The 13,452-nt window shown below is 39.7% G+C and overlaps 1 protein-coding gene across 2 annotated transcripts in view; it reads right to left on the bottom strand.

Moving 5' to 3' along the window:
• Positions 1–13,452, bottom strand: part of LOC121942362 (alpha-1,6-mannosylglycoprotein 6-beta-N-acetylglucosaminyltransferase B-like) — a 139,723-nt gene that overhangs the window by 62,278 nt on the left and 63,993 nt on the right. Inside the window, exons 5-7 of one of the 2 annotated variants that reach the window (XM_042485547.2) lie at positions 10,218–10,294; positions 9,480–9,659; positions 4,041–4,205 (exon numbers count right to left, since the gene is read on the bottom strand). In XM_042485547.2, the coding sequence (XP_042341481.2) occupies positions 4,041–4,205; positions 9,480–9,659; positions 10,218–10,294 (422 nt within the window). The remainder of the gene's footprint in view (positions 1–4,040; positions 4,206–9,479; positions 9,660–10,217; positions 10,295–13,452) is intronic. The other variant, XM_088075586.1, reaches the window with a different exon arrangement.

Below are 13,452 nucleotides of genomic sequence, written 5' to 3'. Positions count from 1 at the left end.
CTCCCTGTTTTTGAAAGCAATGAAACCATTTTCCTCAGGTTTCAGATATTTAAAATGCATGTGAAAGGCATCGGAATGTGGGAAAAGAAAAGAAGAAACAAAGATGTCAATCCAGGAGTTAAAGGGTTAAGTGTGCGCTAAATTGAGAATATGTTATGTGTATGTGAGAATATGTAGAACTGTTAACCTGTTAACCTGTTAGTGGAGATAGTGGAAACCACTATCTCCACTAACAGGTTAACAGTTCTGAACATAGTAGCTGCTGATCTTCCCTGCCTCCAATAGTTGTTATTGTGTGACTTTGGCATTTAAAAGGTTTAATTCAGATTCACCAGACTTATACAATGACACAAACTAATGAACTAATTGAGGCAGGGGTAGCCCAGCATCTCCTGAGTTCAGCGGGCTAAAATGTTTTTATCAATGGAGTCTGGTGACTTTGATAAGAGCATAGATCGGGAACTAAAGGCATTAACAGCTTCCCCATCAGAATAGACTGTCTGACTGAAAGGTAAAGCTGTGAAAATACTCTAATAGAGTGCTATTTATAGGCTAAAATATGTTTTGCTGCTGTCCCCCCCATCCACATCTGTGCATTGCTTAGCTTGTCATACACCAGTATGCTTCTCCAAATTGGCGGCATGCTGACTAACATCTACTGTATGTAACACACTGACTATAGCTAAATACCCCATACTACCCCACTACAAAAAATCTGAACATTTCCTTTCAGATTGCTCCATGTAATATGAGGTAAAATCCTTGGAAAGTCCTTGGTGTGCATACTTGAGAGCAGGAGAGTTGAAGTAGCTCTTGAGTATGTGGTACCACTCCATTGCTCTGCTCCACTCATCACTAACTGGCTAACGACGGAGGAATGCTAATGCTTGTCTCAGCATCTGTTAGCGCAACACTTCGCATGAATGCATGTGTGCGCGACCCTGTTCGCTCATGCACTGTGGCCCTCGTGAAGGTCGCAGCTGTCCAATGGAGGGCCATGGGTGGCGACACAAGCTGGCACTGCCAACCATCAACTACTCTACCCTTAATTTCACCTTCTCCGTCATCCTCCTTTTTACGCCTCCGCAGACTTAGTTTCCCTTCTTTATTTCTCATCACGTCTTTCCTCCAACCTGCTTCCTCCCCCTCCTCCTTCCTCCTCACTTTTACTTTTTCTATCCACCCGCCTCCTCACTCTCCACTCACCTTCCATATCCCATTAGTCTCCTACTCTGTCTGCACTTCATCAGTCAGAGGTCAATTAACTCTCAAGAGGGCAGACACAGGGAGAAGGGAAATTAACAGTTTGGCATATGCTGACAAACACATTGAATGTGCATGCTCGACGTGCACCGACTGGATGCACACAAAGTCTCTTGCTGAGACACTTAAACTTCAGACAGGCAGCGACTGCACTGTAGCAGGTTAACAGGATAAGGTCAGTGTCCTTGAATCTGTACTATCATCTCTTTAAAAGCCTCTCCATTATGCCATGGCTTTGCTGAATATGTCTGCTATGATGTCTAGAAAAAAAGAGAACAGCAATTTGTCATATGCAAAATATTCCATCAGCTACGTTATAATGGCTGAATGGGTTGACCTGGGCTTTTGATTGAGTTTGATAACGGCACCATGAAAAAAAAGAAGTGAGTTCTTTAAAATGCATAACAGCTTTGAAAGCGAAGTGCAGCAAAAGGTTGATTGTATTCTTTCTGAGCACCACAATGACTGTAGAAATGGGCAGATTAATCACCAAATAAAAGAGATTTCCTGGAATATTTAAAGCTACTTCATCACCACGGCACCCTGAATACAAAACCTCTCAAATGTCTATCTCTGGCATATATGTGACTGAATGACTTCGGGATTACATTTCTCAAAGTTTCCACAGTCACTGTCTCTCTCTCTCTCTCTCTCTGTTGCGCAAACACACACACACACACACACACACACACACACACACACACACACACACACACACACACACACACACCCCTGTTTCCCGTCCTTATGTCTGCCACTGAGAGTTCAAAAGAATCATCTCGCGCTTTCTCTCCCTCTCGTTCCCTTCTCCCTCCGCACTTGCCTCTCTGCTCTGCTAATTTATTCTTTTTCTGAGTAAACATCCACTCTGCTTACAATCAAAGAGAAAGCCAAACAAGGAAACAGAACTGAATCAACAGAGCCCCATCGGAATTGTAAAGAGTGCGCACTCGAGCAGAATGCTAAAGTTGGTATCGGAAGCGGGGGGATTTTGTCAAAGACAAAGGTTAGGCGGGTGCAGGGCGGCAGTCAATTCGCATCAGACAATGTTGTTTCCGAGGTCAGAGTTAATTAAAATCAAACAGTGTTCCCCTTCTCAGTGTTAAAGTGAGTGCTTATTTTAGAGTTTAAGTGAAAATGAATCCGGGGAGGAGGGCAACATTCAATAATGGTGAACTGACTGAGATTTCCTTTTTTCAAAAAGAATGTCTGAGATTCTGCCTTTGGCTTTTATTGCAACGATATCCACTTAGCAGTCACGCACGCACACATTTTTTACTTCCATTCCTAATTATTGTGATAAACAGCTTTTGACAGCCAAGGCTAACTCGTACAAACACCCGGACATCTGCTGTACAGATAGCTGCGGCACGTTGTAAGGCACACATAGGCTGTTGAAGCAGCCACGGAGCCACGATAGAGGATAACAAATCCCCTCAGAGCACTACAAGAAAGGAGAACATCAATCTCAGTGACAGAGGCCTATTTCCACCCTTGTTAACTTATTTTAGATAGACGGGGGCAGAGAGAGACATTTTGGGGGAGAAGACGCTGAATGTGTGCTCAATCTGCCTCCTTACATTAAGTCATTCATTTATCATTATTGTCTTAACTAAAAGATAATGAGTCTACTCAGAGCAGGGGAAGAAAAGGTAGGGAGCTAGAATGTAGAAAGGTTATGTGCTGCAAAAAAGTTTCTCCCAAAGTTTAAATTACATATTGCTTTCACTGACATTTGGAAAAGTAAGCTTTTGAACTACAGCCTTAGTTTTATATTTTTTAATGAAATATCCAGTCTTTTTGTTTCTGCTTCACCTCACGACTCCCCTCTCCACCTCCATCAATCCTCTCCTAATCCACATTCCACAAAACCATCCAAACTGCCATCCATCCCCCTTTTGTCCTTCCTTTCTCATCTTATTCTTCTCCCCCTGGCGCAACACATTGCATTTCATCACAATCCCTATCGTTCATAATCATCATTTCTCACCTCTTTTCTTCTCTCCCATCTATCTTTGCAATCTCTGTCTTCCATTCTCTAACACTAAGCCCTTGGCACGCACGGTAGCTCGCAGGAAGTAGCCAAGTCCACACTGCGCAGTTCCGGTGCCAACCAAAATGAGGTTTAAAAATTTAACACTACGACGCAGCATTAGAGTCTTATTTTTGGAGAATGCAGCTTTTATAGCTATCTTTGAACGGGTATATAAAAGCGGTTACACGCCAATTACAGAAGAAGAATGTAGACGGCAGCGATGAATGACAACCTATCATTACCTCCTCTATCATTTTTCTCTTACCATCATTCAAACTGAGAACCCTCAAAAAGCAAGTGATAAAGGCTTTTTATGCCAGAGCACTTGAGTGGAAAGCAGTGTTTCCCGTGCCTTGGATCTCTGAATTGAAATGCTTTTAGCCAACCTTGAATCATCCATTTTACTGTAAGGCATCTGTAGATCACTTTGAGTCTGGTACATACTCAAAATGGTATTATCTGGTGCTATAAGACGCACTGTGTGTTATTGCTTCACTGTAAAGTTCTCTTGCACGTCTCCCTTCTCCCTCCTACTGCACCTTTTGAGATAGACTACCACTGTTGTGTATTGTGACACTCTTCACACCATTGAAGCTCCTGATCTCTTTGTTATTGCAAACTTTTGCTCAGCTGCACTCTGCATTTAACCATGGCCAAATGGAGTTATTACAGCACCTGATCACAGGTGAAAGAACAAACACTTAACCCAGCACCCTTTAGTTTCTTCCTCTCCTCCTCTCACCTTCTTCTGGTCCCTCCATCGCTGCTCTAGCTTGGCATCCAGGCGGTTGGCGGCCGTTGCCCACTGCTGTGCAAGGCGGCGAATTCGACGCTTCATGAAGCTGAGGGACTCTTTTCCTGCCCCGACCTGGTCCAACAGCACGGAGAGGTCTGTGCGAAAAGCAGCCTGGCAGGGAAAGAAGTTAAGAGAGACTGTGAGGATGTAGAAAACAGGCAGAAAAAGTAGCACAGCCATTTGAAATTTTGCACCAGCAACAGTTGATGTTAATCTCAAGCTTTTAGCCGTAACTGTGACTCTAAAGGTGGCACCATTTTGGTTCAGTTTGTAATGTCTCAGTAACTACAGGATGGATTTACATGAAATTGAAAACAGATACTTAGTTCCCAGCAAGTTAGTTCATTTATTTTTTTTTTTATATGTATATATGGACATCACAGTAGCATTCAAATTGTACATTCATGCCCAGGATGCAGATGCACTATGTTTAATGTTTATAGCGCAATGCAACTTTGCAACACCTGTCCATAGGATTCTCTTTAAAAGTGAAAAAAGAAAAAAGAAAAGAAAATGCATCCACAAATACATACAGATATGCAAAAAGCAGGTGTATCTGCGATGGTATTACTATTAGTGTGAGAAAAATGTTTTTCTTTGAGCCACGATTTAATACTTCTATCAAAAACATTAAAATTCTGTGGCATGTTCAATTCAGTTGGTAGTCAGCTCCATAGTATGTGGATAAATCCTAACGACTTTGGTTACCCTAACTTTTTGTCTGGCACACTTACTTAAAATGCAGCCCATAGAAACATGTTGTGCGCCCCCCCTCATATTTTAATCATATGTATTGCATATCAATACTTTCACTTTTTCACTTTTAATATCTTGCATGTAATAAACTACTCGGCTACTGAGTCAAACTGCATCTCTCTAACAAGCATCTGGCAGGTTAAAGCTGAAAACTTGTAGAAAGCTACTGGTTGCTTGGTGGCACCCTGCGAGTATCATGAAAACCAATCCCAAATCCTATGAAACACTTATGGTTGAAAAGCACAAACGTGAGGTTGAAGCGCAGTCACACTAAGCAGTTCAGTGATGGAGTGGCCATCATCGTTATGTTCTGCAACTGTGTGGCCTCAATGTAATTCTGGCTATTCTGGCCAATTGGCACTTAAACATTAAAACTTTGAGCACCCCTGATGTAGCACCATAATCAGGTCAGAATTTCTATGTCAAATACGTCTAAGATTGGTTTTCTTTACGATGAGCATGACAGCCTAGTACAGCCACTATCATGGCTGTAGACTCTATGCTTTGTCTTTTATTGACTTGAATGCTTTTAAAACCCACTGGACTGCTGAGAGTAAGTAAGCAAAGATGTGAAAGAACACTGTGTCATCTGCAGATTTAAGAACACCAACTGATGTAGCCTGTGCAAGTAAATATTTTTCTCGGGTGTGATTCTTTTATTCTCTGGAAATGCAGGGAAACCCTCTCTGGTTGAAAAAGCCATTTGGCAACAGGATGCAATATTTGCCTTGTCAACATTATTTTATTTTAGAGATGTATTTCAAGAAAAAAATGTGTCCTAAGAGAACCTTTTTTTTCACTTTGCTATTTGTTTTACTGTTGGCTTTAGTTCCCTCTGTCAAAGAAAAGTCACAGCAGCATGCATTCTCCAACTAATGCTCTAAACGCTCAATAAGATACTTCCCCCCACTGACGGCAACCTTGGCTCAGCCCTGTTTGTGTGCAAGATACAGCAAGACTGTATCCACAGTTGAGTAATTTGGGTCACAGGGTAAGATAGAGATGCAAGTCTTCATTTACACTGACATTCTGCTTTACCGCCTGAAAATTTCACTGCTGCCACATATAAAGTGTAAAAGGCAAGGTGAAACCATACAAACAAAAACATGTTGTTCACACATCACTTTAATACCACTTTAAACATTCATGATTGCTTTGTGCACCCAAACAAACCCCGCAGAAGGCTGATCAAGCCACTGTTACTGGGAACAATTCCAGGAACCGATGTGGGGTTTAAATTTTTGGTAGTCTTAGGCCTCATTCCCACTGCACAGAAAACATGCTAACACTTGCTAACATCTGGCTTTTAAGGTTTTCAAAGACCTCTGTTCCTGCTGCTCTCTACTGTTTACCTGTTCTCTAATGCACACACACACACACACACACACACACACACACACACACACACACACACACACACACACACACACACACTGTGTGTGCCAGCTGACAGAAAGTCCAACTCGCTCTCCACAGGTAAATTCAGTGGCAGTGGGAATATAGACATTTATTGGGTTTACCCGTGTTTTAAAAAGGTATCACAAGCCATCAGTTGGGCCCCCCAGCACCAAGTCCAGACGAGGCTTTCACATGTAAATGAAAATACTGTGAGATTCACAAATGCAACACAGGATGGTAAAAGGATTTTGACTCACCGATGATCCAGGGGTTACTAAAAGGTGTAACTTTAGGTCCTCTGCTGGATCAGACACTTGAATTTAATGCTCTTAACGACACTTTCAAGATGAATATTAACCAAAATTTATTAAGATTTTGAGACAAATATTTTTTTCTTATTTAAGAATGAGAGGTTAGTATGAGGGTAGGTCATATGTGACCCCATGCAGAGGGAGGTTTTATGTTGGAATATGCTCATAGAGTCAAGTTAAGCTACATTTAAGGTTAATCTATATTTTTCTAACAGGCAAATGCAAGTATAAAGTAAAAAGACAGAGATAGGTTTAAATACAGGTAACATCAGAAATGTGGACTTTTGTCCAAAAGAGCTGGACTCATTTTGACAAAGAAAAAAATATGCATATAAAATTGAAATTGAAGAAAGGTTAAGAATTTTTCAGGACCCGTAGACACCCTGACCTCTAATAGTTTTACCTGCACAAGTATGCAATGATGCAAAACAATACCCAAAACAGTACAATTTATTTCAACAATTTATCTTAATCTGGGTTGGTACAACTTTGTAAGAGTAAAACTCAGGCACTTGTCAAGGTACTGAAATCAAAAAGTCTCTGACTCTTGAAGCTTTTATTATCATATCAAAATTGTTAATCAATAACATTGTGACAAATAAAGTTTAAGGAATTTATTTATACTGACAGAAATCAACATGTTTTGAAATTTAACTTATTTTGCCCATTGTTCATATCAACTTTGATTGTATGTTTTCACCGTGATTATTGGCTGGATGACAGCAGGTCCTGTGCAACTTCTGAACGAGCCCTTTTGAATTTTATTTCCTCAAACTTAATCTCTTAAATAGTTGGGTTTTTAAAATAATTTTTATGCTGTATGATGTTGGTAAGAAGTGTGCAGTGAAGACTTCCCTTATTCCATTTGGTGAACATCCAAATTCAAAGACGCTTATTATCACTGACCAGAGGGCACCTTCACCTGCTCTGTGCCACAAATGTGAGGAACAAAGTAGCTGACATTAAAATTTGGACAATTTCATTGGCCTGTGATAAAAAGCAGTTAAAGAGAGTGGAGGATTTTCCTTTCCTTTATAAAAGTCAGCGAGGAGAATTGAAGAAGACTTATAAAACTCACTCCATGAATGTCATAAAATATGTCACTGAAGCTAGAGAGTAAGAGCGATAGCTACAGTAGATACTGTATGTGTAAGAACGTTTTTGTGAGTTTGATCCTGCATACCGCTCACACTGCTGTTACTGTGTTTTAGTTTGTCTTCATAAGGAATTAAAGTATTACTGCTCCATGACCTCAAAGTCAGTGTTGAGAAGAATAGAGGGTTGAGGATAATGATGAGGGAGATCAAGTGTGTTTTAATTGAGAGGGTCAGATGAAGGTTAACTATTATGAAGTGATGGGGGCAGATTGCTCCCTGCTGAGCGGCATCTTTTGAACAAAAGGACTCTTAGCACTCTTTTGATTGGTTCTGTGGACATGAATGACAGTTAAACGAGTGCCATTAATCACTCTCTCCATTTGTAATTTTCTGTTATTGTTGTTATTAAAGGCAGTCTAAAATTCAAAGTACAAAGGCAACAATTTGGGACAAATAATAGAGTGTCGAAAAATATTTTGGATGGTACCTTTGTTTGGTAAAAACTGTAAAAAAAAACCCAAAAAAAACAACCAGGTCAATTCCAGGAGCTCACTAAAAAACAGTATTGTTCGTCTTACCATTTTTTCCTGCCACCTCAACTCTGCTCCATTACAGGACTGAAGATATGCATCGTCATTTTTCTCAAAAACATTAAATATTGAAGCCAGTAATTAACATTTAAAATACTTAAAAGATGTTTCTTTAGGTACCAACTGCACAGAAAAGCTTTACAATAAAGGGATTATAAAAAGGGAAATATTCCACATGCCTGTAACATGTTTTATTCTTATGAGATAAGATTCATGATTCTCTTTTACTTTATACCTATGCTTTGTCTAATTCCACTAATATTTCTAATATTGAAAACCTGTATGTTTTTTTTACCCAGAAAGCAGTGGGATAAAAATCCACAATCAAAACAGCTTCCACAATTTATCTACCAAAAAGGGAACAGTGGTCACCTTCTGTATTTAATATACAACGGTTAAATGAGAAAAATGTGAAGAGTTTTAAACACAGCAAAAGGCTTCCTCCTTAATCAGCTGCATTCTCTGGCCCTTATTTTGCCTGTCACAATGTTTTATGATTTTCCAAAGAACTGTTACCCTGATTCCCCATTAATTTGTACCACTGTGGTATTTCTGCATAACCTTTGTGAACTGAGCATACTTGTAAAGTCTGAGCTATTAGCCTGACTGGTTATTTTGCGATTCCTTTTTTAGCGAATAAAGTAGAAATAGAGCAGATCTGCAACTGCTCTGTGTTAATGTAAACTTAATAAACAGACAATATAATGTTTAACCTGTAGCTTGTGTGTCATGGGTATTAACTGGGAAGGTAAGGTACCTATGAAAGTAATGGCAACAAATGGAAAGAAGCTCATTTCCTATTAAGACATTTAGAACAAGGCTGGGAATCCTGAATTATATATCTATTTGCTTTGCATGCTTGGTTTGAGATGTATAGACATACTCCCCTGAATTGTACCTGCAGTTTCTCATCACAGACAGAAACTGAATTGCTTTACTTCTATTGCTCCCTTTGGACAACACACATTGTTTAGATTATTGTTTTTAAAATTAAGTCCATCATCTTATAAAATGTTTAAATGATTCAGCCATAAAACCAAAAATGAGGAATCTTAAGACTTCAATGAAGTTATAAAAACTGTTTTGCCTATGTATGTATATAAAAAGTAATGTTAGCTGTTACACTGAGTTGGCGAGCCCAGTATAATCACTGTGTAATCACGTGTTTTCTGTCCATAAAAACATTTGATTTTGCTGGTGTCTTTTTTGCATGTTTGTGAGTACGCCCCATACCTGTCTCTTCGGGGCCTTTGGCTGCAGAACATACTGGGTGGGGGGACTACTGTGGTTCCTCCAGGCCAGTGGTGGGCAGAACCACTCCACCTCGCTCAGGTAGACAAGGAAGGAGCAGTCTGAACCGTCAACACCGTAAAAGGCGTAGCAAGGGTCCGATGTCCAACGTGCGCGCATCCACTGGATGGTGTACAGAGAACATATATATTAAGCAAAATTTACATTGTTCTTTTGCCACTGGGCAGCAAGGACAATTTGAAACTCAGTTATATACAATTTACAGGCTGTAACAGGTTATCTTTTAATTTAATTATCTTAGACTTGGAGCTGTTTGTCTCTATTATATCTTTCCTCATCATGCCGTGAGACATCTCCCACCAAAAGGATTATTGATTTTGAAGAAGCAACTCAAAATATTTGCAACAACTCAATCTATTACTCTTCCAACTAGCTAAGGGGAAAAATAAACATTTTAGGGGATTTAGATGTTCTAATTATTGTCCCTTTGATGCAAAAAGTGGTTTAAATTGAGTTTACATTTCCACGTGGTGTTTACACATTTATATGAAGCAAGTAGGGGAGATAAAAGGCCTAACTTGTGTTAAAATATGTTAAATATTTATAACCCCACCACCTATCAGCAAGCAACAATGATGTCGATAAAAAAAAAAAAGGAAAAGGTTAAGAATACCTATTTTACCATCATATTCCAAATGAGAATAACAGATGGACACTCACATCTACTTTCCCAGGACACTCTGGAAAGCGAGGGTCTCTTGGTACTTCACACTGGCTTGACGTCCCATCTCTCACTGCTGAAAAGACGCAGTAAGGGAAATGTTATCTTCAGCAATAAACGTGAATGTAGTTTTTGTAGGGCTGTGGACTGTATTGTTATTTTTTTTATATTATTTTTGCAATGTCAACTTGTGAGATTATCACATTGCTAAAGACTATAATATTGCACTCAGGGATTTTTGGAGTTAGTTAAAGGAGATTATTAGCAGAAGATTTCACTTCAAAAGAAATCATCTCTTTGATAGGTGTTTTTCGTTTTATTTTTTTAAATAAAGTTTGTGTTTACCGTTTCATGTAACATGTAAATGAAAAGACAAGATGACAATAGTTTACAAAGATCTGACATGTATGAATCCACCGAGAGAGTGGAATATTTTGGGAGGGTAGGAGGCCAAAGAGAGCAATAAAAGGAAAGGGGAAATTAATGTGTCAAATGAGAAATAGAATCAAATATTGACTTCCAGAAGGTAAATAATGTGGGACACAGCCAAAACATGTAAATCAGTGTAGTCGGAGCCTGCTTCTATCTGTCGCATATTGGGTTGATGTCAAGTTTAATTTTAGAAAGCCTGACCTTGGTGCAGTATATTCGATAAATGAGCTTAAGGTGGATAAGGCCCTGATGGATGCAGATGAAGGAGGAGTGGACTCTGTCCAAAACTTTGTCCCATTCACATCTTGAAACTTGTAGCCTAAATCAATCTCCCACTGCTGTCTCACTGAAAGATCTATTGGTGCCTTTTGTGTTCAGTTCAATGTTCAATTTCTTCAATAAAAGAAAGTTGTAAATAAATTCCTTTCATTTTTTTCGCCTTTGCGCTGGCAAGGGCCGAGGCTGGAGGCATTATGTGATCAGGTTTTCCATCCGCCCATCTGCCCATTCTTGTGAACACAATATCTCTTGAACACTTTGAGGGAACTTCTACAAATTTGGCACAAACGTCCATTTGAACTCAGCAATAAAGAGATTAGATTTGGTGGTCAATTGTATAAAATTTGGCACAATTGTCCACTTGGACTCAAAGATGAACAGATTAAATTTTGGTGGTCAGAAATAAAGGTCAATGTCACCTTGCATGTGTCTAATTCTCGTGAACGCGATTGACAAGAACAATTTTAAAAGCAATGTCTTCAAATGCTTTCATATTTTGGGCTGTCTGGGGGAAGATGTGTGTTAAGCATTCAAGTTTTCCCAGACATGGATGTAAACTGTACTTGACTGGCGCATGGAGGCATACAAGCATAAGTTGATGATTCTAGTTTTAATTCAACAAGTGATTTCTTGTATTTTATGATGACGATTCATATTTTCCTTATATCATGCACTGAAAAAAGAGAATTGTAACCTTTAAAAAATATTTCAATTGGTAACACATAAATGAATTAAGCTTACTCAGCTCGATTTCCATTCGACTCTTTTAATCGAAATTAATAACTTGATTACAAAAATTAATAATAATAATAATTTCTGTGTTAACAACTTAAGTAATTATTTCAAGTTGGTTAACAATTCCCCTTTTTCAGTGTGCAGCTATAATTTTTCCATAGGCTTGACACACCAGGATCCATCCCTACATATAATATATCAAGCTAAATGATGAATTGATATATGCCTCTTGTGAGTGAAATACCTCCCTTCACCCACGATCGCTGCTTCATTAGTCTAGGCTTAGCTTACTGAAGTCAGCTGGCTCTTAAGTGAATATTTATTCTCCAGTGAAAATAACTCTTCCAGCAGCAATCAGCCACTGTAATATTATCTATCAGCTCATTTAGCAGCATATGGTGCATGTCAAATCCTCTTACAAAAATCCAGGTTTCATTTCTTTAATCAAACAATTTTCGCAAAGTGACTAAAAACATGACCTTATTTGACCCACAGGTTCACCCCACAGAACTACCAGGTTATGGCGTGACTTGTATTAACAGCTTTTCTCCACTCGCCTGTGGACGCTTTATGGCATTATTCGCTTCCTCCATCATCATTAACATCATCGCCTCCAGCGTATGCCATATGTGTTGCCGGTGCCCATAACTCCCCACGGTATCCCTTTTGCAACATCATGCCGTATCTGCTGTACTGCAGTGCACACTATTCACTGGGCCTGATAAAGCAGCACAGCCCATCTCCCGCTGCTGCCAGCCGTCCGAGGGTTACGCTAGCAAGTACGTCTGCTCACTTAGGCTGCACTCACTGCATTAATTGCTCCACTGACTTAGTTAACTGCTTCTCTGCTGCTGATGTGAGAAAGAGAGGGGAAGAGACTGACAGAAAGAGAGGACTGAGTGATGTTGTCTGAAAAGAAAACCAATGCAGCTTCAATTTCTCATTGTTTTCCTGTCTGTCATCTCCCCCTCCTTCTCTCCTTCTTTCTCTCCCCGGACCAACATATTTGCCTACTCTGTTGGTTCCGACTGTTTCCATTTGCCTAATGAAAAAGAGACATTTCCTCACATAAGTCTTCCCCCGGGCTTCTCTTCAGCGATTGAAAACACACACAGCGAGGCACACACTGCTTACAAATATGATTACAATAGCAACCATTGTAGCAACAATTGGAATTGTGGTCAACTAACTAGATAAAAAGTTGACTCCTGTCGCTGCAAGACAGAAAATAAAAGTCTTGGCGGTGCTTGAGGGGGAAGGAAATTCTAATCACGTCCTCTCTCTCTCTCTCTCTCTCGCCTGTCGTTCCCTCTTGCACATGCCTGACCACGAGATAAATAAACCGCCACTGAGCCGTATGATAATAAAGTCTGCCGGCAGTGTTTCAATTCATCTGTGATTAGAGAAAGCAGCAGTGTTTTCATTTTGGCGTGTGCCGTCCTCCCTGCAGATGCAATGGGGAAAAACAAAAGGAGATGTAATGCTCATTTATTCTCATGTAAAGAGTTGGGCAATTACCCTCAAGAGAAAAAGTGAGAGAGGAGAATGAGGAGGGACGAGTGATTGTAATGGGGGGTATATTATGTGTGTGTGCAAAATTGTCATAGGCTGAGTGTTATTTAGATTTTGATTAAAAATGTGCGAGAGCAAGACAACAGAAAAACAACAGGGCTGGATGGAAGCAATAAAGTAACGATGAGATGTACAGAGATGACCACAGAGTCCTGCAGGCACAACAGTGCTTCCAATATGACTTGATTACTCACATCTATCTCTCACTTTCCTAAA

This window comes from Plectropomus leopardus, chromosome 3 (genome assembly GCF_026936395.1).
Source record: "Plectropomus leopardus strain MGB_pleo_1.0 chromosome 3, ASM2693639v1, whole genome shotgun sequence".
Lineage (NCBI taxonomy): Eukaryota > Metazoa > Chordata > Actinopteri > Perciformes > Serranidae > Plectropomus > Plectropomus leopardus.
This window is presented reverse-complemented; position numbering and strand designations above follow the sequence as displayed.